This window comes from Littorina saxatilis, linkage group LG5 (assembly GCF_037325665.1).
Source record: "Littorina saxatilis isolate snail1 linkage group LG5, US_GU_Lsax_2.0, whole genome shotgun sequence".
Taxonomy (NCBI): Eukaryota; Metazoa; Mollusca; class Gastropoda; order Littorinimorpha; family Littorinidae; genus Littorina; species Littorina saxatilis.
Window position 1 is genome coordinate 21,511,620 of NC_090249.1, and position 27,718 is coordinate 21,539,337.

Sequence of the window (27,718 nt, forward strand, 5' to 3'; positions counted from 1 at the left end):
TCGCCTGCTGCAATGTATTTCCTCAGTAATTCACAAAAACATTTCAACCAGAAGTTAAAGATACCTTCAACCTATTGTAAGCTATCATGTACACCACCACAGATCAGTACAGGCTTTTACATGTTAGCCACTTGCACTCATACCATAACTCACCAGTCCCACTGATTTCTCTTCAGAGCGGAATTTGTATGTGTGCTGAATTAATTTTGTAAGTCAATCTGCAATATGAATTTAGGAAACAAAAATTCCAGCTCTGCACATAAAGCAAGATTTTGCTGATTAATTTTGCAGATTGACACAGCTTTCAGACACAAAATCAATTCATCAAAAATGATGAATAAATCGGTTTTTTCATCAAAGTCACTCTGCAAAATAAATCAGCTTGCAGATTGACATATCTTTTAAACACAACAGAAATTCAATGATGAATAGATCGTATTATCTAAAGTCACTCTGTAAAACATTGGCGACATTTGTCTTTCAACAAATTACCCATCCTGCACAGAAATGAGGGAGGCGGCAGATTCGTGGTAGGTCAGTATCCAAGCTGAAGGCTGGTATTATTTCATGTGACACAAGGACATATCCGTGGTGTTTTACACGAGGGTTAACAGTGGAAGGTAGGTACAGTGTGACTCGCTTTTAAGACTTCAAAGGACCTCTGACAAACAAGAAAAAGAGGAAGAAGAAGAGACCTACAAATATCTGAGAAAATCAGGTTTTAAAAAGGAGGGAGTCTGAAAATGGAGGCAAATTTACAGAAAAACTGGAAAAAAAGAACAGACTAAAGAGGGGCCTTTGATTGGGGGTCATAAAAAAAGGGTCCCGCTGTATCTTAAAATTTGTTTAAGTGTTTTTCTTTTTTTCTGCAAATGGATTCCAAAACCTGTGGTTCACAGATGGAGGTGACCTGGCTGGTGCGAGACAAAAACACAATCAATCACTCTTGATCTGTTCATTGGTTGCTTGTGTGAAAGGTCGCATTGTTGTGTACACATCATGTATCATCTTACGCATGGCGGGGCTGGATAGTACCAGATTAATTTGTCCCCGATTCACTGATATATCAGGCCTGAGATTCGTTTTGTGTGTGTGTGTGTGTGTGTGTGTGTGTGTGTGTGTGTGTGTGTGTGTGTGTGTGTGTGTGTATTAACGTGTGCGAGTGTTTGTGTGTGTATACGTGTATGTGTATGTGTGAGTGTGTGCGTGTGTGTATACGTGTATGTGTGAGTGTGTGTGTATGTGAGTGTGTGCGTGCGTGCGTGCGTGTGTGTGTGTGCGTGTGTAATTGTGTGTGTGCATCAAAGGTAAAGTAGAAAGACACTTTACCTGTCAGTAAACTTTCTATCTTATATTACATGTACTTATTCATCTCCAGGACTGAGAGAGAGAGAGAGAGAGTGAGAGAGTGAGAGAGAGAGAGAGGAGGAGGAAGAAAGGGAGAGAGTGGGAGAGAGATGTAATTCCTTGTCCCTGAGTATTATTCAAATCCATTTACACATGATAATGCATAATTATGTAACTGTATAATTCACATCTGGTTTAAATGCAATGCACAAAGACAAAGAACAAAGGGGGAAAAAAACAAATAAACAGCAACAGCAACAACAAGAGCAAATGCTCATATAACTCCCATTCGTCATACGTATTGTGAATCAGAAACAAATTTCCTTTTGTAACATACATATGCATACAAAAAGCTCTTGACACTGTGCTCTAACTTCAAGAAAATTATGATAATCTTGTCATTTATCCCCCTAGAGGATCAATCCTAATATTTGAGCAGTCAACCTGACTAATTGGATCAAGTCGATCTGGAGGTCCTGAAACCCTCAAGAGGGCGACGTTTCAAAGCTCTGGCTCCATACATTTTCAAAAAAAGATAATTTCCAACTTGAAAGTTGACCAAAACCCATTGCTTCTATAAGCAGGGTCCCCACTGGTTTTTAGAAACAAAATTCCATGACTTTTCCATGACTTTCCATGAGCCTCAATAACATTTTCCATGACTAGGTCCACAGGTCGCCATTTCCGAACACGCAAACTTTTTACGTCTTGTCACTGCCAGTTTTGACACTGGCTTGCTTTGCACTGAATTTGAGTCAGTTTCTACGCAGTGTCTCTTTGACAAGCAAGTCAAGCATTTGCTACGCAGTCAGATTATCGGTAATGTTTGCTGGTCCTGTCATTTCACTAAACTGGACCAGCCACTGTTTGTATCCATCTGCACTTTCGTAAATTCCGTTTCGTAACCGTCACTGTGACTTGACGAACTGTCATTTTTTTCACCGCGATACACAGTTCATTGCGATCTTCCTCGGTAATTCGTTCCAATTCCGCATACTTTTTGTTGTCAAGAAACAACTCGAAAGAAAGTTTCAAACTCATCATCCTCCATCTTGCTTGTCGAAGCGCTAAAGTACTTTATCGATGCAAAAACAAAAGCAGAAAACTTCGACGAAACCAACTCAAATGCAGCGCAGACGACACGACGAGATAACGGAAGGAAGTGAGCCTCGCTTTGGCTAAAGTGCCGTTAAAAATACCGTTATTCTCGTATGCAAATACGAACGAGAAGTTGGTCATACGAACAAGCCTTGTGCTGGCGACGCAAATCGGGGAATGGCTGGGCAACGAAAATCGCCGCTGGCGTGCTAAAGGTTAATTTTTTTTTCTTTCTTATTTTTGTTAAATTCCATGACTTTCCATGACTTGAATTGAAATTCCATGACTTTCCAGGCCTGGAAAATTAAAAATCAAATTCCATGACTTTCCAGGTTTTCCATGACCTGTACGAACCCAGTATAAGTATCAAGTGTAAAAGCAGATTTTCTCTGCATATATATTGTATATAACAGGTATACAAAGCCAGTGATCTTGATGATGGATCAGACGGGCGCAATGGCTTAGTGGTAAGACGCCGGCCTCCAAAGCGGAAGGTCGTGGGTTCGAATCCTGGCCGCGCCTGGTGGGTTAAGGTGGAGATCTCCCAGGTCAACTTATGTGCAGACCTGCTAGTGCCTTAATTATCCCCCTTCGTTTGTACAGGCAAGCACAAGACCAAGTGCGCACGAAAAAGATCCTGTAATCCATGTCAGAGTTCGGTGGGTTATAGAAACACGAAAATACCCAGCATGCTTCCTCCGAAAGCGGCATATGGTTGCCTAATTGGCATTGTCAAAACGATCAGACACATAAAAATCCACTCATGCAAAAACACGAGTGTACCAGGGAGTTTCAGCCCATGAACGCAGAAGAAGAAGAAGATGATGTATCAAAAGAAAGGGTTATAATGCAAGTACGTCCTCCCTGGCGAGGGAGGCCGGTGTGACCAACATTTGAGTGGCAACATAGTATTACAAGAGGCGAAGCCTTCAAGGCTCACGTAAGAAATCGACAAACAGTAACACAAACTCAATCACTCCGTCACACATACACACACACACACACACACACACACACAGTAAGCATAGGTGAAACTGTGCAAGAAAGCGAGACCCTGGATCTGCCAACTAGTCTCGGCCCGCTCACAATAACAATGACCGAGACTTTCAGTAATTCCTTTGCGTGATGTCTAACCCTCTTACGTCATTATGATTGTGACGTCTTCAAATAGTTTCTATCACACACGTCAAACACTTTTGACCGAGACGTAATCTTCTTATGCGAGCTTTATCCATAGACTCGGAAATGTTAAAGTTTCTATCACACACACACACACACACACACGCACAGACAGACAAAGTTTATCATCGCATAGGCTACACTTACGTGAGCCAAAAAGGTTTGTTTGTTTATTTGTTGCTTAACGTCCAGCCGACTACGCAGAGCCATATCAGGACGAGGAAGGGGGGGATGAAGGGGGCCACTTGTCAAGCGATTCCTGTTTACAAATGCACTAACCCATTACTTGTGTCCCAGCAGGCTTTAGTAAAACTAAATTAATACCTACTGGAAGATTACCAGTTTCCAGTATGTTAAAATAGGCTTAACCTATCTACTGCTGGACTTACATCAGAACACTAACAGATTAAACTATACATGAATCGTGAGACAAGCGGCAAGAGAAGAGATTTTTGGAAAAAATACAGGTGAATGAGCAAGAAGGCAGAAAAAAGAAAAGAATTCATGAAGAAAAAGAGAGCATGACAGGAAAGAGGAACCAAAAATCTACCTAACAGCAAACTAGAAAGCTCCTGCGGTTCCAAAAACAGGAGGGGCCTTTAATTTCATAACCGCAGTGCCCCACTGCGGGAAGCCAAAAAGGAACATGTAGAAAAAGACCTGAATAATAATACTAACAATCAGAATACAGTAATGCAGGTAACATCCTATTAGAAAGTTGTTAAGAAAAAGAGCAACATGACAATACAAATCACTGTGTATTGTAAACAAACACAAAAACTGTTGCTTGAAAGCTTGGAAGACAACTGAGGTATGGGACAGCAATGAACACTGACCATATTCAATGGCAAGGACCTATCGACTCAAATAAAAAGCTTCCCTATTGCAACAGCCAGTCACTTTGCAGCATGAACATTGACTGTTTTTATGTCTGGCAAATCGCCTGGCACAACAACACATGTGGTCATTCCTATATAAATTCATTTGTATGGTTTTAATAAATTCCCTTCATCAAAATCCAGCGACAAATCTAGAATCACAGAAAAAACGGCATGCAGAAATCACAGTAACAACACTACCAAAGTAAAAAGACATGCTTTCTCTATCAAATTGATGCTAATAATAATAATAATAAAAAACGCTCGCGCTGGACCCGAGTACTCTTCAGACTGGTTCGCTCCCCCAGTATGAAAGTTTTTGTCTTGTGTACGTTTAAGACCAAGTGATTGCTCTGTGTGAATTACAGGCATTCCCTTTGCTATATAAATACATTGCATGCGAGCCGAGGATGTGCTTTACAAACAAACACATATACACACTCATACACACACAAACTCATGCACACACACATTCACACACACACACACACACACACACACACACACACACACACACACACACACACACACACACACACTCTCTCCCTCTCTCCCTCACTTTCTCTCTTCCTTACACACACACACACACACACACACACACACACACACACACACACACACACACACACATGAGTACAGACTCATGCACACACACACACACACGCACACACACACACACGCACACACACACACACCCACACACACACAAACAGTAACACTAACACATGTGCACAAAATCTTGAACACACACACACACCGCGCGTATGAAGCCGGCTGGCTTCCCTTCGCTCGTTCATAAAATTAGGTCGCGCAGCAAGCGAACTCAGTGGCACACGCAGCGTATCGTGTGCTCAGGCCCAGTGACGCTGTTCTATTAGCCGAACAGCAGTTCTATCCCACCGCGAATTGCGCCCACCGCCAAGAGTCGTTTTTGTGGATTATTTCGCATTTAGGTCCCAGGTAACATTATGAAGTTTTAATACGATCAATCGGACCTATTATCAAGTTAGTGTATCAACTTTTGAACGAACTGCGCCCAGTAGTTTCCCAGCAATAAGCTGTTAAGTCGAGACAGACAGACAGACACACAATTAAAGTCTGTTGGACCCTAGTACTGCGTACTCAGGGATAAATGAGCATTTATATAGCGCAACATCATAACTTTACAATTATGCTCTTTGCGCTTGACACATTTAAAATTAAAACACAGTTATACAAGTATTTACATCTACATTCATAGTCAACAACGCTTAATTAAAAGCATACACCATCAAACATACATTACAAAAGATTCTTCCACTAACTAAGTAATAAAAACATGAATAAAATAGGTAGTAAAAAACAAGGAAATACCAGCTGAATACCCTTAATCAAACAGAACATGTTATCAACAATGCTGAAAACAGTCCTAGATGTTTATATACATAATCACTAAAACAACAAATACACTACATGTAGCCTGCTGATGGACTGAGAAAACAAAATCAGGGGTTGTATTTCTTGAAGAGGTGCGTTTTAAGTGCTCGTTTGAATGCTTGGGGTGACTGAGAGTGGCGGATGTGAAAGGGGAGAGAATTCCATTGTGTGGGTGCGCAGAAAGTAAAAGTGCGTTGTCCGTATGTTTTGGTTTTGGTGTGTGGAATGGTAAGGATGCGACAGTCAGAAGAGGCACGGAGTTGTCTTGCTGGAGAATAGACGGTGAGGAGTTCAGAGAAGTAAGCAGGAGACGAGCCAGAAAAGAAGTTAAAGCAGAGGGTGGACAGTTTGTAGTCAATGAGGGCTTGAATAGGTAACCAGTGCAGTGTGTGAAGAAGTGGTGTTGCGTGATCTTGTTTTCGTGCTTTGAGAATGAGGCGTGCTGCCGAGTTTTGGACTTTTTGTAGTTTATGCAGGAGGTACAGAGGACAGCCAGAGAGAAGAGAGTTGCAGTCATCAAGTTTAGAAAGAACAAAGGCACAGACAAGAGTGTTAGTTGTTTGAGAGGAGAGTGTGTGGCGAATGGTGCTGATCTTACGAAGCTCAAAATAAGCTGCTCTACAGACTAAAGATATATGTTTGTTAAGGGTCATGTCAGATGAAAGGGTGAATCCAAGGTTTCTAGCTGATGGTGAGAAAAGAATGTCGGTATTGCCTATTTGAACAGAAACAGATTGGGGAGAGGGAAATGTAGTGTTCTTCTTTTTGCACAGTAAGACTTCAGTCTTATCATCATTCAGTTTGAGTTTGTTATCGACCATCCAAGATTTAACATCAGTGATGCATGTCTATATTAATGTGACAGGGAAGGCTACCGCTCCTTTCACAGCAGACTCTGCACCCGAGTTGTTGGCCTTTAAAGTCAACACCGGTGAGTTGTGGAATTCTGTTTGTGATGGGGTCTGGTGGTTTCCGATTGTCTGTATGTTCATGGAAACCTTCGGGTTTGCATAACAGTTTTTATAGGGCTAAGAAATTAGCCCTAACATTTTCAATCCTGTTCGATTGCACTTCGCTTCCCGAGGTGATCGTAGTGTTACGGCACACGGTTACATCTGGCGCTTGCGAGCAGGGATGGGACTCGGCATGATATGTTCAGGTAATGGCATAATATGACCACTGAACATTTTCGTGCTGTTCCCATTCTGCGAACTTGGGATGGACAGTGGTCCCCCGGTTCGGAACTTCGGGACGAGGTTCATTCAAACGGGGGCGATTGTGACAGGGGAGGCTACCGCTCCTTTCACAGCAGACTCTGCACCCGAGTTGTTGGCCTTTAAAGTCAACACCGGTGAGTTGTGGAATTCTGTTTGTGATGGGGTCTGGTGGTTTCCGATTGTCTGTATGTTCATGGAAACCTTCGGGTTTGCATAACAGCTTTTATAGGGCTAAGAAATTAGCCCTAACATTTTCAATCCTGTTTGATTGCACTTCGCTTCCCGAGGTGATCGTAGTGTTACGGCACACGGTTACATTAAGCTGGACCATGTGATTAACCAACTCGAGGAGGAGCGTTAAGTTGATACATCTATTGTTTCTTTAAGCTGGTAAAAGTAAACCTTCTTTTGGTATTAACTTGCTCAGCCACTGTTTGACTCTTGTATCATAACACTGTTGCGGCCGATCTAGCCAGAGTAATCGTTTTTAAGACGCAGTGCATGAGTCACAGCATGAAGAGCAAAGATGTCTTTTTTTGTCGCAGATAACAATGCTGAACCTGTCTGCAGAGGTGACTGTAGCCTCAAGAATCTTGTGATCTTGGTTTTCTTGTAATCTACTGCAGTGCTCGTAGTAACAAGCAGAATCTGTGTAAAATGATATGTCACAACTTGCAGAATCTGTGCAAAATGATAGTCACAACTTGCAGAATATGTGCAAAATGATACGACACAACTTGCAGAATCTGTTTACGGTGATCATCACAACTTGCAGAATCTGTTTACGGTGATCATCACAACTTGCAGAATCTGATTACAGTGATCATCACAACTTGCAGAATCCGATTACAGTGATCACACCATTTGTAGAATCTATCTACAGTGATCATAACAACTTACAGAATATGTGTACAGTGATCGTAACGACTTGCAGAATATGACTACAGTGATCATAACAACTCGCAGAATATGACTACAGTGATCATAACAACTCGCAGAATATGACTACAGTGATCATAACAACTCGCAGAATCTGTTTACAGTGATCATAACAACACGCAGAATATGACTACAGTGATCATCACAACTTTCAGAATCTGTGTACAGGGATCATAACAACTCGCAGAATATGACTAGTGATCATAACAACTCGCAAAATATGACTACAGTGATCATAACAACTTGCAGAATCTGTGTACAGTGATCATCACAACTTGCAAAATATTTGTTCACAGTGATCATAATAACTTGCAGAATATCTGTATACAGTGATCATAACAACTTGCAGAATCTGTTTACAATGATCATAACAACTTGCAGAATCTGTGTACAGTGATCATAAAAACTTGCAGAATATCTGTTTACAGTGATCATAACAACTTGCAGAAGCTGTTTACAGTGATCATCACAGCTCGCAGAATATGACTACGGTGATCATAACAACTTGCAGAATCTGTTTGCAGTGATCATCACAATTAAACTCACAGAATCTGACTACATTCGATCATTGTCACAACTTGCAGAATCATGTCTACAGTGATCATAACAACTTGCAGAATCCATATCTACAGTTATCACACCATTTGTAGAATCTACACCATTTGTAGAATCTATCTATAGTGATTGTCACAATTTGCAGAATCAGTTTATTGTGAATGTTTGTCTTAGTGATCGCCACAACTTGCAAATTCCATCTATAGCCCTCTGTAGTTGACAGCTGTCTCCAGTTCTCTCATGACTCGCAGACAGAGCTCCTCCTTGAAGGGGAGCGTCACACACTGCACTCCCACCGGTAGTCCCACACAGTCCTCCGTGTCACAGCTCTGCCGTAGCAAGCAAAACAAACACCATTTGTTAGTGCTTGAAGGAAATGTTGCTGGCGCAATGTAATAAATATACACTCAAAACATCAGATTTCAGCAAAATGTGAGAGCTTCCGACTAACAATAATTATACAACTCTGTTATATTCATTTCATTTCATTTTCATTACTTTAGTGTCCCATCGCTGGGAAATTCGGGTCGCTTCCTCCCAGTGGAAAGCTAGCAGCAACAGAGTCGCGCTACCCAGGTGTCTGCGTGTTTAGGTGTATTCAGCCACCTGCACTAATGGCAGAATGACCAAGGTCTTTGACGTGCCATTGTGATGACACGGGGGTGGGACATGGCTTCCGTCTCTGGGTCTGCACATGTATACATGTATGCAACCTGACCAGAAAATAAACACACTTTTGGTTCTGAAAATAGTGATTTTATTCAACACAGCAAACTGAAAGCTACCTCTCTAAGACTTGTGAAATGTATATTCAAGGATATGACCGTACTAGAGTGGTGTGCATGAGACAGGGCCTAACTGGGTGGGACCCATGCAAGCACTAGTTCTTATTCGTTAAAATCTCAAACAAGTCTCAATTTCAACCAATCTGACTCAGCCCATAGTTTCCCCCCAGTTGGGCATCTTCTTGAACATCACCCCTAGTGGCAGAACAATGTAAATCTAACAGATTTTTTAATTCCAAGACGCACACAACTGTGATGCAAAATTTTTGTTGTGGAGATCTCAACATAACTTGTCACCTTTTTCAGCAACCTCTCCAGGCTGGTTCTGGCAGGGAAGAGAGCAGGATTGTTGGCATCAGCTACGTCCTGTGAGGTCACTTTCGTCACAGGCAGCACACCGGCCGCAAAGTTGACCAAGTTGTACAGCGCTAGATTTGAACCTCCAGCTGTTCAGACAAGAAAAAAATATGCAAAAGCTTTGTGATTAACACGTCAATAAAAATATGTGAAAAGTGGAGTATCGTAAAAGTTAAGACTATTGCATGACAGTTTTTTTCCCAGACAGGAATGAAACAGACATTCTATTTTGTGTCTGTCCGGAAAAGCTGACCATGAAAAACCTGCTCCTAAATTTAGTCACATGCGGTGGCAAAGTGAACCGTCTTCTAGCAGTTGTCGACAGGTCCCTAAAGTTTGGTATACCGGGGTGTATCTTCTGGCCAAACCTGTCGACATACTGTCTCTAGATGTGGAGAAATCTGCAGCATGTGTTCATGGATCACAACATGAAATGCTTAATAAAAGAAAGTTATGACCACTTACTTGTGAGCCGTCCAACATCGCAAGTTCTAGGGGCAGGCGAAGGAAACGCAGAACATATGACAGCATCTAGATCCAGAGACTTCCACTGTTCAGTGAACTTCTCTCTGTATTCCTGTCACATAAACAATTTTGTTTGACTGCATGTTTGTCATCCCCTTGTGCCCCTTCCCCCTGTCGATATGATATGGCTACATCTGCTGAAAACGGTAAACCATCCAAAGCGTAAAAGCTTATCAGTATTACCATACACAGTAAAGTTGTAAAAGGATGTTTCTGTTCACATGCAATTCTCTATCTATAAGTCCCCCCCCACCCTGCCCTCTCTCACACACACACACACACATACACACATACAAACACACACACACACACACATGCACGCAGACACATGCACTCACCAGCATTAACTCAAGCAGGTTATATAATTGCAAAATCATTTTTTTCATAGAAACTCCAAAAAAATCACCAAAGCAAAACAAGATTTGTTTCTTATGCTTCGTATACTGAATATGTTTCAAGCTTTAAACATGTGCACAGTAGTGTGTATGGTATGGGAACGCAAAGCAAGAGAAAGAATCTTTTGGGGAAACGGTGTACAAGTTCATTTCAAAGTTACTCAGTTACTTGCCTTCCCCTGAGTAATCTTTACACTACCATGACCCAAAGATTGATAAGAAAACAATATGACAAGATAATTAATCTTAAAAAACGTTTAAGAAAGATATGAGAAGAACAAAACATAAGATACATATAAATTAGCAAAGGGAAATCACGAGTTACCTGTATTTTGACCACATGGCAGAACCAGTTATATGTTCGTCTGAAATGAGAGAACAAAATGCCTTGTTCAGGAGGATCGATTTGCATAATTAAAAAAAAAAAAGATAAATAAATAAAAAAATTAAAAAAGAATGAAAGAAAAAAGTACATCAAATTACAAAGCAACTGTTTAAATATATTCAACTTTGGTTGTAAAGTGACACAGAAACACAGACACACACATACAGAGACAGACGTTGCTCGCACACATGCAAGCACATATACACATTCATGTAAGATACAGGCACTGACATACAAATAAATGACCAACCCTTCTTTCTTGAAATGGGCAACTGCTCTGCTAAGGACAGGTTCCTGAAAGTAAGAAACAAAACAAAAACAATGCAATCATGAAACAAGAAGCACAGTCGGAGCAGATCGCGACCTTCATTGACATTTCATGATTTGTGTTTCATGCATTTCTCCACAAACTAGACAAACCACTGCGTTCATTAACAAATGCTGTCTCTCACCTATTCTCCCAACTGTATTAAGTAATACAACAATGAAAACCTCAGACAACAACAAACAAGTCGCGTAAGGCGAAAATACAACATTTAGTCAAGTAGCTGTCGAACTCACAGAATGAAACTGAACGCAATGCAACGCAGCAAGACCGTATACTCGTAGCATCGTCAGTCCACCGCTCACGGCATAGGCAGTGAAATTGACAAGAAGAGCGGGGTAGTAGTTGCGCTGGGAAGGATAGCACGCTTTTCTGTACCTCTCTTCGTTTTAACTTTCTGAGCGTGTTTTTAATCCAAACATATCATATCTATATGTTTTTGGAATCAGGAACCGACAAGGAATAAGATGAAAGTGTTTTTAAATTGATTTCGAAAATTTAATTTTGATAATAATTTTTATATATTTAATTTTCAGAGCTTGTTTTTAATCCGAATATAACATATTTATATGTTTTTGGAATCAGCAAATGATGAAGAATAAGATAAATGTAAATTTGGATCGTTTTATAAAAAACATATTTTTTTTACAATTTTCAGATTTTTAATGACCAAAGTCATTAATTAATTTTTAAGCCACCACGCTGAAATGCAATACCGAAGTCCGGGCTTCGTCGAACATTACCCGACCAAAATTTCAACCAATTTGGTTGAAAAATGAGGGCGTGACAGTGCCGCCTCAACTTTCACGAAAAGCCGGATATGACGTCATCAAAGACATTTATCAAAAAAATGAAAAAAACGTTCGGGGATTTCATACCCAGGAACTCTCATGTCAAATTTCATAAAGATCGGTCCAGTAGTTTAGTCTGAATCGCTCTACACACACACACACACAGACAGACACACACACACACGCACATACACCACGACCCTCGTCTCGATTCCCCCCTCTACGTTAAAACATTTAGTCAAAACTTGACTAAATGTAAAAATGACAACAAACATCAAACCTAAATACCTACATGAAGTGTCCTATTCTGAAAGGAGACAAGGAGATGTCCTTGCAGTATGATATATCTTCTCTCTTCTTTTTCGTTCATGGGCTTTCAAATAGGGCAAACTGCAAAACCTGAACTGTGAAAACATCTTCTCTCTTCTTCTTCGTTCATGGGCTGAAACTCCCACAGCTTTTACGTATATTACCATTTTTACACCGCCATTGAGGCAGCCATACGCCGGTTTCGGGGGATGTGAAAACATCAAAAAAGCTTCTTACTGGAATTTCATTGAGTATATGTTCTCCACTGTTCGATTGGCAATCTTTTAAACCATTAATTATTGCTGAAGTTTGAATGTTGGGGAAGAAAAGTCAGTCAACTTAATTCTATGAAGTATAACCCACTAACACACACACAAAAGTGTTTTCAACAAATGTGTGCGGGTTCAGCTGTAATTATCGTCGTCGTCACGCAATTTTGGCGTAAGTCGATTTTTGGCGATTTTGACTTTTTTTTGCGCTTTGGACTAAGCAACTCATTCTCCGTTACCTGGTGCTTTCAGAATCTGAATGTGATACCCGGAAGTGGTGAAATCCACCCGTGAAGAAATAGCGTAAGTTTTGTTATGTGCAGAACGGCATAACTCTACCAAAGAATGTGTACCATACAGTCACTGACTCTACTGATCAGAGAAATATGCCACAAAATGACGTAACAGTTCGAACAGTTTTTTCTCTCTCTCCTGAAAAGTTGTAGAAATCGACTTACACCAAAATTGTATGTCGACGACGATATGTATTTCTATACATCAACAATGCCAAATTTGTCTGAATGTTCATGCAGATGAAACCTGCAGAAGGGAAATTCTCTCACCTTGAGAGAAATCATTTTTGCCAACAAGGAAAGCAGCCATCGAGGTAACAATGTCATCTTGATAAGCTTCAGTCCCCCATCAAGATAGTCGCCTTTTCTGTGTAAGAAAATGAAGCAAACCTTGAACCAAATGAAACAAACAGGAAGGAAAGGAGAAGTTAATTTTGTTTGCAGAACAACTAAAACAAAAGCAACAAGCAGCAGCTATGTATATACAGAATACAGACAGTAATCACATGTAGAGATGGAATTGAAGAAACTGATTAATATAAAATTTCAAGTATCTTGCCAACAAATAATCTGGCAAACTATTGAAGAAAAAATACAGCAAAACAAGCAAAAGCTCCAAAAGCAAGATAAATTTAAGAGTAACAGCAACAGCAACAACATCATCACCAACAAAAGCAACAACAATTATAATGACAACATCACAAGCAGCAACACCAACAATAATAACGGCAATTAACAGCAACAATGCCAAAATATGTTTTAAAAAAAAAAGCATTTCTACTTCAAATTTCTTCAAAAAGCTCTTTACAACTGTGTTCCGGCTGCAGCAATGTAAAAACCAGAGGCACCATCTCTCATGCAAGAATAAAAATCAGCTGAACCAAATTATGCAAAACCAACTGTCAAGAGTTCATTATAGCAGCCTAAAGAATGCACAACATATTTAAATTGACTCTGGCAGGACTTGTCTTTATTTCGGTAATCTTGAACTTTAGCGTGTTAAATTCATAGCTCAGAATCCAGAGGCATTTAAGTCTCCAAATTTGTAGAACCTGCACTTGTAATCATAACAAGTCATTTTAGATCCCTTTGAAGTTACGGAATGAACTCCGATGAACTGTACGAATGCATTTTGTTTACATGGGTCAAAGAAGGAATTATCCGTATGATCAGACAAGGGAGACAACTCTTTCGTGTAAATGATGTCCCATGGTTGACAACGTACGCCATTTTCGGTGCATTTTCGTCGATTGAACAACCAAATTAATTAATTATGCAAGTTTGAAGCTCAATCCGTCAATTAATTTCACGACAAATGTTCTTTGGCTTGCTTACATGGATTTGTATCAAAAATAAGTAAAGAATGTCACTGGATTCTGAGCTATGAATTTAACACGCTAAAGTTCAAGATTACCTTTATTTCTTAGTGGTTCCGTAGAATGTTGTCGTACAGTGAAACCCCCATTTTAAGGCCTCCAAGAATCTGAGAAAACCAGGTCTAACAAAGGAGGGAGTCTTAAAATGGGGGTACATTTACAGAGATTATGAACAAAAAGTCTGAAAAAGCTGGGTCTTAAAAGGGAGGGAGTCTTAAATTGGATGGGGGTCTTTAAAGGGGGGTTCCACTGTATCTGCAAGAGCAGAGAAGATGAGAGGGAGACTGACACTTTGCTTCTCAACGTCTGTCCCTGGTCGGCGCCCAGCATCGTGCCAATGAACAGCTCAGCAAACTTCTGGGAATAGTCTATGGGGCTAAACTCCACCAACTAATCAAAAGAAAACAGCAAAAACGGTTTACTAGAAAAGAAGCAGCTTTTCAAAAGGGAGATGGTGCGCGCACGCACGCCCCACACACACACACACACACACACACACACAAACACACATACACACACACCATATATTACAACTGGAGGCAACCAACTGCTGTAATTACGAGTGTGCTTCACTTGTTTTCAAATTTGTCAGAGACAAGAAGAGATTTTTCACAAAGAGTCAACAACACTACTGACCCCCAAATCCTTCCCTAACCTCCAAGGAAGCCAACAATAAAGGGCACATTTGAAACTTTAACATGTTCAGATCAAAAGTCTGGTGACTTAATAAAATAAACAGTTGAAAGAAGATACAAGACAAAATCGTTGGCAACCATTCCACAAGAGAACCTCACAATTTACAGGGAAAGCAACCTGAATCATCATCAATCAATCAATATGAGGCTTATATCGTGTGTATTCCGTGGGTACAGTTCTAAGCGCAGGGAATCATTTATTTTTTCAAATTTTTATTTTATGCAATTTATATCGCGCACATATTCAAGGCGCAGGGATTTATTTATGCCGTGTGAGATGGAATTTTTTTACACAATACATCACGCATTCACATCGGCCAGCAGATCGCAGCCATTTTGGCGCATATCCTACTTTTCACGGCCTAATTATTCCAAGTCACAAGGGTATTTTGGTGGACATTTTTATCTATGCCTATGTAGTGTACACGAAGGGACCTCGGTTTTTCGTCTCATCCGAAAGACTAGCACTTGAACCCACCACCTAGGTTAGGAAAGGGGGGAGAAAATTGCTAACGCCCTGACCCAGGGTCGAACTCGCAACCTCTCGCTTCCGAGCGCAAGTGCGTTACCACTCGGCCACCCCATCATGACAGCCAAAAAACAAAACGACAAAAATGAACACAGCAACAACCCATACTCATGTAAAATGACAGACCTCCAAATATCTGAGACAATATCGAGTCTTAAAGGGGAGGGGTCTTAACAGGGATGTACATTTACAGACATTAAGAACAGTCTTAAGGTCTTAAAAAAAAAGAGGTCTTAATTAAGATGGGGGTCTTGGGAAGGGGTGTAGGGAGGGGTACCACTGTACAACCATCACCTACAGTATGTCCAAGATCCTCCAGAACCTTCTTGGCCTCTCTTACAGCCCTGGAAACCACTGGCACTGGCGGTAAGTTGCCGTCCCATGTGTAATATCCAATTCGCAATCTGTGAGTGCTGTTCAGCAGCTTTAACATAAACAACATATGGTAAGGAAAACTTTTTTTGCTGCTGACACACTGGAACATGTTGATGTCTTCATGAACATTTTCAGTATTACTATTACATATTAGAGAATTTAAATAAAAACCATATATGCATTTATAATACACACACTGTCTATGATTTTAGTCAATTACAGCTGCTACAGTTACACACACTTTCTACCTCTCTCTACCTTCAGCGGTCCCTCTCCCTGTCTCCTACTCTCTCCCTCAATTTTTTCTCCCTCCCCGTTTCCCTCTACTCTCTCCCTTTCTTTCTTCTTTTTTCTCTCTTCAATTTGTTCTTTCTTTCTCCCCTTCTCTCTCTCCCTTTCTTTCTTTTTTTCTCTCTTAATTGCCTGTTCTTGAAATGGCTAGGAAGGAAGAGATGCATCCAGCTCCAAAATCCAGCTCCATCCCTCTCTCTGTCCATTTTTCCTCCCTCCCGCCCTCCCTCTTTCTCTCTCTCTGTTGGTCTGTCTGTCTCTCTCTCTCTCTCGATCTCTCTCAATTTCTCTCATATATCTCCCCTGCTTCGGCATTTCTATCTCTCTCTCTCTCCTCGTAAATCATATGAAATGTATAAAATGGATGAGAGTGGTAAAAAAAACTGGGCCTCAAGTGTTTGTTGTAAATTGTATGAGTATGGTTTTGGTTTTGTGTGGTTGAATCAGGGCGTTGTTAATGAAAAAGATTTTTTGTGTGTTTTTAGGGAAAGGTTGGTCGATTGCAGATGGCAAGAGTGGGATTATCATATACAAAATAGTGATAGATTTGCTGTTTATCGGACATTCTGTACTGTACATGACATTAAACCCTATCTTTTGTTGAATATGGATAGACATCTAAAGTTTATTATGACTAGGTTTCGATTAGGTATTTCAGAAATTGCTGTGCATTCTAACCGATATAAAAAACATAATGCCGATCAGTTGATGTGTCCCCTTTGTAAAGAAAAGCAAGAAGATGAAGTCCATTTTGTTTTTTGTTGTCCATACTTAAACAGATTAAGAGAAAAATTTATCCCATTTAAATATTATAAAACCCCAAGCACTTTTAGACTTAGCCTGCTCCTGGCCTCACCTCAAGAAACTGTTATCAGAAATGTATCCCTGTATTTGTATAAAGCCTTGAAATTAAGAGATGTTGTAACCTCGTAGTTAAAGACCGTGTAATATATGTTTTATTCTGTAGTGTTGTGCGATTATTATGTTATTATGTTGTACCTTTTCTGCACCTGATGAGTTATATTAGTTGCAACGTGAACCGTTTGTTCACACCCATTCATAAGGGGCTATGGCCTATTGAATAAATTATCTGCGTCTGCGTCTCTCTCTCCCTTCCTTCCACCCTCCCCGAGCGTCCCTCCTTTCTCTCTTTCTGTCACTCATTCTGTCTCTCTGACCTGTTGTTGGAATGGCAATGGAGGAAGGAATGCATCCAACTCGAACATCCAGCTCGATCCCTCCCTCCCTCCCTCTCCCACGTACTCTCTCTGTCTCTCCTGCTCCAGTTCTATCTCTCTCCCTCTCCATTCCTCCCACCCTCTCCGTCTCTCCCATCCCTTCTCTCTTTCTTTTTATCTCTTTTTCTGTCTCTGACCTGTTGTTGAAATGGCAACGGAGGAAGGGATGCATCCAGCTCGAACATGTCTGGCGATGACAGTACCCTCGTCAGCACTACCAGACTGTCAACATCCCGAGCCATTGGCCCTGGTACTCCTGAAACTGTGTGCAAAATTCTTTCTTTTCAAAGATATGTTCCAGGCAGACTACCTTGCAAGTAATAACAGATCCTTCCAGAATATTACCTGGGACAAGATCATCCTTCCATTTGAACACATACCAAAACTCTGTATCATGGCTGCTCTGTGTGCAGGATGGGATTTTGTTTTGTTTTTTGTTTTGGCTGAATTAATTTTGTAACTGACACCAGAATTACTTCGTAAAAAATTCCACTCTTCATAGGAAGCAATAATATACCCACTAGTGAAGTGGACGATATTGCTACGTCATGGGTGGTCTCTCTCACGTATGTAGGATATAATACATGATACACAGCCTCTCCAAAGTTGAATGTGAACTTTTTGAAAGAGTACTATACATGTATGTGCCTTCAGCAGTCTTTGTCTCATTGCATATATTTACTAACGTATAATCAAAGCATAGAAAACTAAAGTAAACATTCATTCTTACTTTGTGTCTGCCCCTTGGTCACAGTGTAAAATCCCATTTTACTGAAAAGCAAAAGCATTTTGTGATATACAAATATCTAAATCCAATACACAGACATTCAAACACACACACACACACACACACACACACACACACACACACACACACACACTGACACACACACTAACTCACAGACAGACAGAAAGTTTAAATGTTGGATCTCTATATTATGAAAGAAAATGCATATAATTTAAACATCTTAAAGACTTCCAGCCACATTGAACATTACTCCTGAGCATTCGGCTGGCATTTCACCTGAAAGAAATTCTTTGCAGGTGGATAACGCGTGTCCCTCAACACTCTCACCCATGCAAACAGACTCTCACCTGAACCTCCCAAGAGTAGGCTTGAGCGAACAGCAGCCACAGAAAGATGCAGGGACCCTGACGCTCCCCCCAACGTCTGACCCTATGCCAATGATGGATCCCCCTGCTCCGATGATTGCCCCTTCCCCACCTGATGACCCCCCAGGTGTGTGCAATACGTTGTGTGGATTGGCTGTGCTTCCAAAGATTGGGTTCGAACAGGTGTAGCTGAAAAATAAATTTGAACGTCATGAAAAGTATACTGCAGACCAAGTTCAAAGATTTCTTCCCTTTCACAACCTTGTTTTCTTGGATTTTCTGTTCATAAAATTGTAAATATACCTCTATAACACAAAACACATCACAATGGTGCTGGTGAACAGGTGTATCCCCCCCCCCCCCCCCCCAAGTTCCCCCTCCTAGCTCTAGACAGACAAAGATAACAACCTTAATCACAGATAATAACATTAATCGACAAACTCATTGCAAAAAAGAGCAAAAAGAACACTCAGTACAACATTGTTGTTTCAGTAAACAGCTGCATGTGTCACAACAACAACTGTATGATAGCTACGAGTTTATACAGCAGTTTATATGCCTAAGGATTCAAATCATTCATCTTACCTGAGCATAGCTTGAGGAATGTTTGTCCTAACAAATGGAATTGCCCCATGCCTCTTTAACACCTGAAAATTGATTTTTTTTTTTAAACCATATAACATCTAATTCACATATTCATAAAATAATAAATAATAATAAATATATTTTCTAAAGGGCAAGTCCCATAAATAGCTCCAAACACTTCACAATGATAATGATAATGGTAAGCAATCATACGCGGCAACTGTTTATTTCCTGGTTTGCTATTCAAATTCTCATCCTTGTTTCTTGTTAATTGTTATCAAAATGATTCATTGTTCAAGATTATGAAGTATATGGTAAACCCTTTATTTATTCATGCTGCAGACTCAGTTTTCAAGGATTAATTTGTACAATTCATTGAATTATTCAGCATGACTGGCCCTCGACTACCATCGCTAAAATTCTGATAGTGGTGTATCTCAGAGCATTTTGTTGTGTCCTGTAGCACTGTAATGCTACCCTTACACTGTGCCGAATTTTAATTCGTAATGATGGGAACATGGTCGCAAGACATTCATAAATGTTCTTAACCATTCGCCACCATTCGTCTATTGTTCCGAGCATTAGCAAAATGCTCCTAATATTCGCAAGGAAAGCATATTCTAAACTTTTTCGCAACGTACTCATAAGTATTCGCAAGCCATTCGTAATCATCGCAATGTATTCGTAGCGCTCGCAAGGCATTCGCAACCGTTAGGTCTTGTCCTTGTGAACATCTTGCGAATGGTTGTGCCTGTCTTACACTGTGCCGAATATCCTTGCAAATATGAACATGTTGTATTTGGCAAAAAATACGAATGGACGAAAAAAAAATTGAAAATTCGAAGCCTTACGAATCCTTGCGAATGTATTATGAATGTTGTGATCAGTGGCCTTGCGAGTGGTTGCAAACACTTTACAAATGAAGCGCATATGCAATCGAGTGATACGAATGCCTTGCGAGCGCTACAAATACCTTGCGATGATTACAAATGGCTTGCAAATATGTTGTTAACAAGTGAAGAATATGCCTTCCTTGCGAATATTGGGAGCATGTTGCTAATGTTCGCAACAATAGACGAATGGTGGCGAATGGTTAAAAACATTTACGAATGTCTTGCGAGCATGTCCCGATTATTACGAATTATTGGCAAATTCTATTCGCAAGGACAATTCGGCACAGTGTAAGAGTAGAATTACAAACAATGTGAATAGGTGTAATCGCTTTATTCGTAAAGTGTTTGCAAGCACTCGACTCGCAACACTCCCAAGGCCACTTGCAACATTCGTAATAAATTCGCAAGAAATTCGTATATGGATTTGTTTTCATTCGCAATTATTGGTAGAAATTCGCAAGCACTCGCAACCATTCGTAAAACATTCGCAAGAATTCGTAAGGCTTCAAATTTTCAATAATTTTTCTGTCCATTCGTCTCTTGTTTTTGCCGAATACAACATGTTCATAATCGAAAGGATATTCGGCACAGTGTAAGACAGGCATAATGGCGAGTTATTGGTTTGACTTTAAAACTGTTGGGCAAAAAGAGGCAGCTGTTACATTTGGCATGGGGAGAACCAATCATGTCCCTTCAGCAGTGATCCCATGTGGTCTTGTATAATAATAATAATAATAATACGAATATTTATAACGCGCACATATCTCACCAACAGGCGACTCAAGGCGCACATACACTCGTTCACACACACGGAGACTTAAAGTCACTAGCACACACACACACCATCAAACATTAAAATATGTACAGTTATTCAGGGTGGGATGGGGTGGGCAGTGTATAATGCATGGATTATTTGGAAAAAAGGAATGTCTTGAGTGCAGATTTGAATGATTCGAGGGACTGTTGTTGGCGGAGGGGGAGAGGTAGTGTGTTCCATTGGCTAGGTGCTTGGAAAGAAAATGAGCGTTGACCTGCTGTTTTGAGTTTGGTGTGGGGGATGTTGAGCTTGAGGGAGTCGGCAGATGATCTGAGTGTTCGTGAAGGGACATAGAGAGAAAGAGAGTCGGAGAGATAGGCAGGGGCGAGACCATGGAGGCATTTGTAGGTGAGAGTGTTGATTTTGTAGGTGATACGGGCAGGAACGGGCAACCAGTGGAGCTGATGTAGGAGGGGGGTGATATGATCTCTCTTTTTCTTTCGTAGGACAAGACGGGCAGAGCTATTTTGAATGCGTTGGAGACGAGAGATAGAAGAAGAGGGAAGACCCGCCAAGAGAGAGTTACAATAGTCAAGACGTGAGAGAATGGTGGAAGTGACCAGTTTGGCGGTAGCATCTGTGGTGAGGTATTTGCGGATAGTGGCGATGCGGCGGAGTTGGAAGTAGCAGGTGCGAGAGACAGAAGAGATGTGTTGTTTCATGGAAAGGGTGTTGTCTAGAGTGACTCCGAGGTTTTTGACAGCAGAAGACAGAGGGACAGAAGAGTCAGAGAGTTGAAGAGAGTCGGAGGTGGCTTTGGAGAGTTTGGATGTAGTGCCTATTAGGATAGCTTCAGTTTTGTTGCTATTGAGCTGAAGTTTGTTTTCTGTCATCCAATTCTGCACGTCAGTGATAGTGTCAGAGATAGAGGAAAGAAGAGATTCAGACTGGTCAGGGGAAGAGCTGTTGTGAAGTTGAGAGTCGTCGGCAAAAGAGTGGTGGAGAACGTTGTGTCGGTCAAGGATGTGGTCAAGAGGTTGAGTGTAGAGAGTAAATAGTACAGGCCCAAGGACTGAGCCCTGAGGGACTCCGCACTCAAGCCTGATGGGGTCAGAGTTCAGTTTGTCAATCGAAACAGTCTGGTAGCGGTCGGTAAGATAAGAAGAGAACCAAGAAAGAGCTGTGCTATGGATACCAAAGGTGTGCTGAAGGCGTTGAAGGAGGATGTTGTGGTCGACTGTGTCAAAGGCCGCTGATAGATCAAGTAGTGCAATGGCAGAGATTTCAGCTTGGTCAGTGGCAAGGAGGAGATCATTAGTGATTTTGAGAAGGGCAGTTTCGGTGGAGTGGTGAGGACGATAGGCAGATTGAAGCGGAGAGAGAAGATTGTTGCAAAGAAGGTGAGAGTTGAGTTGTTTCAGGACGACTCTTTCAAGGAGTTTGGAAATGAAGGAAAGGTTTGAGACAGGGCGGTAGTTGCTGAGGGTGTTTGGGTCAAGCGATGGTTTCTTCAGTAGAGGTTTGACAATAGCAGTCTTAAAGGAGTTGGGGACAGTGCCTGTTTGCAGAGAAGTGTTGATGATTTTGAGAATAGAAGGGAGGAGTTCAGGAAGACAGTCAGAGTAGAGTTGTGTGGGAAGAGGGTCAAGGTCACAGGTTTTCAAGGTCATTTCTTTGAGGACTTTCTCCAGGTCAGTGAGAGTGAGAGGCTGAAAGTGTGTGAAGGGAGTGCCTGTAAATGCAGGAGGAGTTTCAGAGTTTTGGTGTGGGATTTTGTCTAGTTTGTCACGGATGGTTTGGATCTTGTTATGGAAGTAATCAGAGAAAGCTTGAGACAGTTTGGAGGGGTCGATGTTGTTGGGCAAGGGAGAAGCAGAAGAGCAGCCAAGAAGGTCATTCATTGTGGAGAAGAGTGTTTTGGCAGAGGTTGTTTCACAGATTTTGGTGCTGTAGTGCGATTGTTTGGCGTCTGCGATGAGTGTCTGTATATCTATGGTAACCTCCTCCCCTATACATCCCTTTACCAGGATGCTTCATTTTTAAATCATTCGAGAACAGAGTACGGCTGTCTATATGACGGGGTGATTGAAATTTATAATTTAAGTGTACCATGCCGATATTACAACAAAAGTACCTGCCTCTTGGCTCGATGCTTATAATATCTGACAGATCTACCTTGTTTTGTTTTAAATCAAACTTTTCCTGACAAACCCTTTCCTGTCATTGAGGCTTTGATTCTGGAATTTGTGCAGCCTGTGTGTGTGTGTGTGTGTGTGTGTGTGTGTGTGTGTGTGTGTGTGTGTGTGTGTGTGTGTGTGTGTGTGCATGTGTGCGTGCATGTGTGTGCATGCATGCGTTTGGGAGTGTGCATGTGTGTGTGCATACATGCTTGCGTGCGTGGGTGAGAATTTCAAAACAAGTCATGATACCTATATTTAAAAAGACAAGCCTACCTGTGTTATAACAGCATCCTTGTCACACGGAACACCAATGTTGATTTGGAGACCTCCAGTTCTGTCATAACCCTGTCACACCACACAGTACACATCCTTCTATCAATAGCACAAGGCTTATAAATACAGATCAGTCTTGAGTTTTGTCTTTGAAAGAGCTGCTCCCAAAATGCTTCATTTTATCAGGTTACAAAACAAACTAGAATACACAGTTTACTACATGGCTGATTTCAACACATCTTCTCTTGCTAAGATTATAACACACCCTGAATATAAAACACCCACAGCTTCCAGATTTAGCCCAATGGAATTTTGGTCTTCACTCTTGGGGACTCCTCGAAAGACAGCGTATGGCTGCCTACATGGCGGGATGATTGAAAATGCGGACAGTTGTCGAGTCACCTTTTCTGTACCGAGTATTCTAAGCACCCTCAACCACAACAACTTGCTGACTCCACAGAGTTCATTCAACCTCACACCCACAACCCTAAATATACTTTTTTGGGTGTCACAACTTGTCATTATATGCTAGGTATTGTCTTTTATCTGCTAAATCCAAACGAAACATACATTTTGAAAACCTGGCCCATACCTTCACCCCGATATTTTCTTTCAAGCTGACAGGAATACCATGCAGCAAACGTGTCTTGTCTCCTGTTTCATCGCATGCAGCTGCTAGCTCCTAAAAAAAAAAGGAGAGAAAAAACATTGAAGAAGTGTTCTACTGGCCCATTGAAACATCTTGTTCCTTATTTTATTCAACATAATGCAGGGATGGGACCGAGTAGAAATGAAACAGCTTACTGTGGGGAGGGTCTGCAAGCTTAGAATTGTCTATAATTTGGACATTGTAGTGATGGGCTATTTTTGCGTGTGTTTAGGTTGACAGAAAAAGTGTATTCAGCGCAGATTGGCACAAAAATTACACCCCTGTTAAATTTTCAGTCCATAGCATGCATACTGCCGGGTTCCACTGCCTGCTCCAGAATTGAATATATGTTAAAAGAAAGCATGTGAATCTTTTCTAGAATCTCTAATGTTAAAATAATTAACTGGTATGTGTCATTAAACATAAAATAACCAATGAATTACAATATTTATGAATGACTCGCAACCAATGTGAACCAATGTGAGATGTGAACCACACATTCAGCTACATAAAAAAAAGAGAGTTTGTTTGGCTTCGAGTCTGAATTCTAAATGTAAAAACTATCAGTATCAGTACATAATAATGACTATACTCGAGCTACTGAAATGTAAATTTCAAAACACATACATACCTGTGCATCTGTGATGGCTTCTGTAAGACAATTAATCTTGACATTCACTTTCAGAGCCTGGAAGGGAAAGAAAAAGATTAAATAAAACCGATACCGGAAATGTTTTGGAACAGTCATCAGAACTTCGCCCTACCTTCACACATTACCAATGACCTAGACTATGGGCACTGAGATGATTGAAACACATTAATTTTAAGCAATGAACAGTTAAAAGGATTACTCAAACAGTTCCACCTTAGATCAAATAAAATTCAAGAAAGAAAAAAAACGAAGATAAAGAAAACAATTAAGACACATTCATGAAAGACAAGAATTGGACAGAGAACTCTATAGCAGCTCTCTTTTCTGTAGTAAGTGATTTGGTGGGGGGGGGGGGGGGAGAGAGAGATCCAGAGAGAGAGAGAGAGAGAGAGAGAGAGAGAGAGAGAGAGAGAGAGAGAGAGAGAGAGAGAGAGAGAGAGAGAGAGAGAGAGAGAGAAAGAGAAACAGCGAAACGGTACATGTATTTATACGTGTCAGTATGTGCGTGTGTGTGTGTGTGTGTGCATGTATGTGTGTGTGCAAATCAAGTGTGTGCAATTACATGTGTGTGCGTCTTTGTGTTCATTCGTATAAAAATGTATGTAAATGTGGTATTGTACTTCAAGGAATTCTCTAGCTCCTAGCTCTTGCATCTGACATAAAAAAAAATCTCACCAAGAATAAAAATTGATTCTGTTTTCATGTTTTAACTGACCTGCTCCTGGTAGGCTCTGAGAACATCCACTGCTTTGAGTTCTCCACTTCGCAGCTTTGACTGCAGTGTGGACAGAGATAACGACAGAATGGCCTCTTTCTGTCTTGCTGGTAATTTGTTCTGCACACAAAAATTACAGTAAACATCGGGATGGGAGGGTGGAGATGCATGGGTGGGACTACAAAATGTCATGAATCCTGAAGAACCAGATGAACCAACCTCAACCGAACCACACACACACACAAAAAAGAAAGAAAAAAGAGAGAAAAAATGCCATAATCGAATCCGGATTTCCGGCATAATTATACCGGCGTCACGAACTGAAAACTCTGCTGAACAATCCCTCTCAATGCGGTCAATGTGCATGCGCCAATCTTGGACTTAAAAAATGCGACACTTTGATCGAACGAACCATGGGTTAGGGTTAGGGTTAGGGTTAGGTTGTTCACGACCTGATTAATCGCCCCATGTTAGCGCATGCGCATTGACCGCATTGAGAGGGATTGTTCAGGCAGAGTTTTCAGTTCGTGACACCAGAAGAATCCCACCCATGGAGATGCGGTTGGAGAGGGTGACTTGAAACAAATGAAATGTAACAAAATGTATTCTTTTTTGTATGCAATATTTTGTTTTTTTGCAATATTTTGAACTACATAACTTTTTTCTTTTTACAGACAATGATTTGACATAGCTTTGCATGGCTAAATAATTGTTTCTTTTTTGCATTTTAAAACCCAGTGCATGTAGCCCTGCGCCAATTGCCAAATACCTTTTGTAACTCCTTCTCAACTTTCTCAAGTGTCTGTAGACACTGCTTCCGTTTCTTGTCAAGCTTTTTGTCCAGCTGCCGGTTGCGCCAGTACCATCGAGCCATCAGGATAGCACATGACACTGTTACTAATGTCACTGCTTTTCTCCGAACGCCACCAGCTATTCCGGAAATCGCTGGCAACTCTGGCATACTGATGTCTTGCAAGATCTATTCCATTCACTGAAAATTAAACAATTCACAGATAATCACATAACTGCACAAAATAAGATGGGGAAAACTCACAAAAGCTGGTTTTAATTCTGTCTGCCCTCTTTGAAAGACTGACACAACTATTCCCCTGAAAGTGAAAAAATACTGATCATATTTGACAAGCCTCGCCCACACTGCAGTGTTTTCCTCCTCACCCTGAGGCAAACATTCAAAACAGTCATGAAGTTTGAGTGTGTGTTTGAGTGTAAGACTGACGGGGAAAGAAAGCTGCTGATTTTATACCTACATTTCTAATTATACAGTGTTGTTCACATAGGCACAGAAGACAGTGTGGGTCAGTTGGACCTGATGGATTCAAAACATGTACCAGTATAGATCAAAATGTCCTGATCGCAAAAAAATGGTTGTGTCAGAACGTGTCCCACTTGACAAAGCTACATGTATCAGATATATTCGGCCTGGGGTCAGAACAATTGCGTCAAAATAAAATAGTATGTGTGAATGACAAAAGACTGAGCCCTGGGAACAACACCGATTTTAAACATGACAAGATATGGTCTGATCATGCACTTAGTAAAATGCTATTTAACAAGAAAAGATACCAACAGCTGTACTACCACTTGATAGTAGCTTTAAAGTTACTGTGCTTGACACTTCAAGGTGCACGTAGCTCCCAGGGCTTTCAGTCATGCCTTAGGTATCAACCAAACTAAAATTATAAACACTGCAGTTTGATTTTTTATGTAAGTGGTTAACTGATGTTGGCTACCTATCACTAAGAAGAAGAAGAACGTAAAATTAATGTTAATTTAATGTTATTTAATGGTTCTGTTTTGGTAAAACTAACGTTAAATTAACGTAAAAAGTTAACATTAGCCTACATTAATTAACCAGATGAGCAAATTAAGTTTAACTTTAACTTTTTAGGTTAATTTAACGTTTACCGCAAACGTTAATTTAAAGTTAATTTAACGTTAGCATGCCTACAGAGGTTATAAACAGAAAGTCTGAGAAAATAAGGTCTTAAAAAGGAGGGAGTCTTAAATTGTTTTGTTTTTTCGATTTGTTTGTCAGCCCCACCCGTGACCCATGGACTCTGAACCTCTGCACTAGCAGACTCTGAGACTGCATGCATGCAGAGACTGCGGAGTGATGTGGCACAAGTTGTGGACACACTAACGCTTATTCGCGAGCTTCAGCGTACACAGTGCGAAAGAAAACAACAGAGGAAACATGTTTACCTACAATGGAGATGAGAGCAAGATCTGCAAGTGTTTTACTGACGACGAGACTTTCAACCCGATTGTACTTTGTTTTTCCAGTGTTGTTTCTTGCGCTGCAGGGGACACTAC

The 27,718-nt window shown here is 40.8% G+C and overlaps 1 protein-coding gene across 1 annotated transcript; it reads right to left on the reverse strand.

The window, feature by feature from the left end:
- Positions 1-27,694, reverse strand: LOC138966542 (fatty-acid amide hydrolase 1-like). The gene is made up of 18 exons (XM_070338812.1): positions 27,608-27,694; positions 26,154-26,375; positions 25,385-25,504; positions 24,649-24,705; positions 23,961-24,050; positions 23,369-23,440; positions 19,266-19,327; positions 18,663-18,869; positions 18,298-18,338; positions 17,705-17,829; positions 15,962-16,087; positions 14,729-14,829; positions 13,334-13,430; positions 11,327-11,370; positions 11,017-11,056; positions 10,237-10,348; positions 9,712-9,860; positions 1-8,958 (listed from the first exon to the last, which is right to left on the reverse strand). The coding sequence occupies exons 2-18, from the start codon at positions 26,343-26,345 to the stop codon at positions 8,830-8,832; spliced, it is 1,764 nt and encodes a 587-aa protein (XP_070194913.1). The 5' UTR covers positions 26,346-26,375; positions 27,608-27,694; the 3' UTR covers positions 1-8,829.
- Between the last annotated feature and the right edge of the window lie 24 nt (positions 27,695-27,718).

Excerpts from the sequence above, each read along its gene's own strand:
- LOC138966542 (XM_070338812.1), bottom strand. The coding sequence starts at position 26,345 with ATGCCAGAGTTGCCAGCGATTTCCGGAATAGCTGGTGGCGTTCGGAGA. Across the intron at positions 18,870-19,265 it reads ATTCCTCAAGCTATGCTCAG|CTACACCTGTTCGAACCCAA; the intron begins GTAAGATGAATG and ends TTTATTTTTCAG. Across the intron at positions 10,349-11,016 it reads GCCATGTGGTCAAAATACAG|GAATACAGAGAGAAGTTCAC; the intron begins GTAACTCGTGAT and ends TTTATGTGACAG.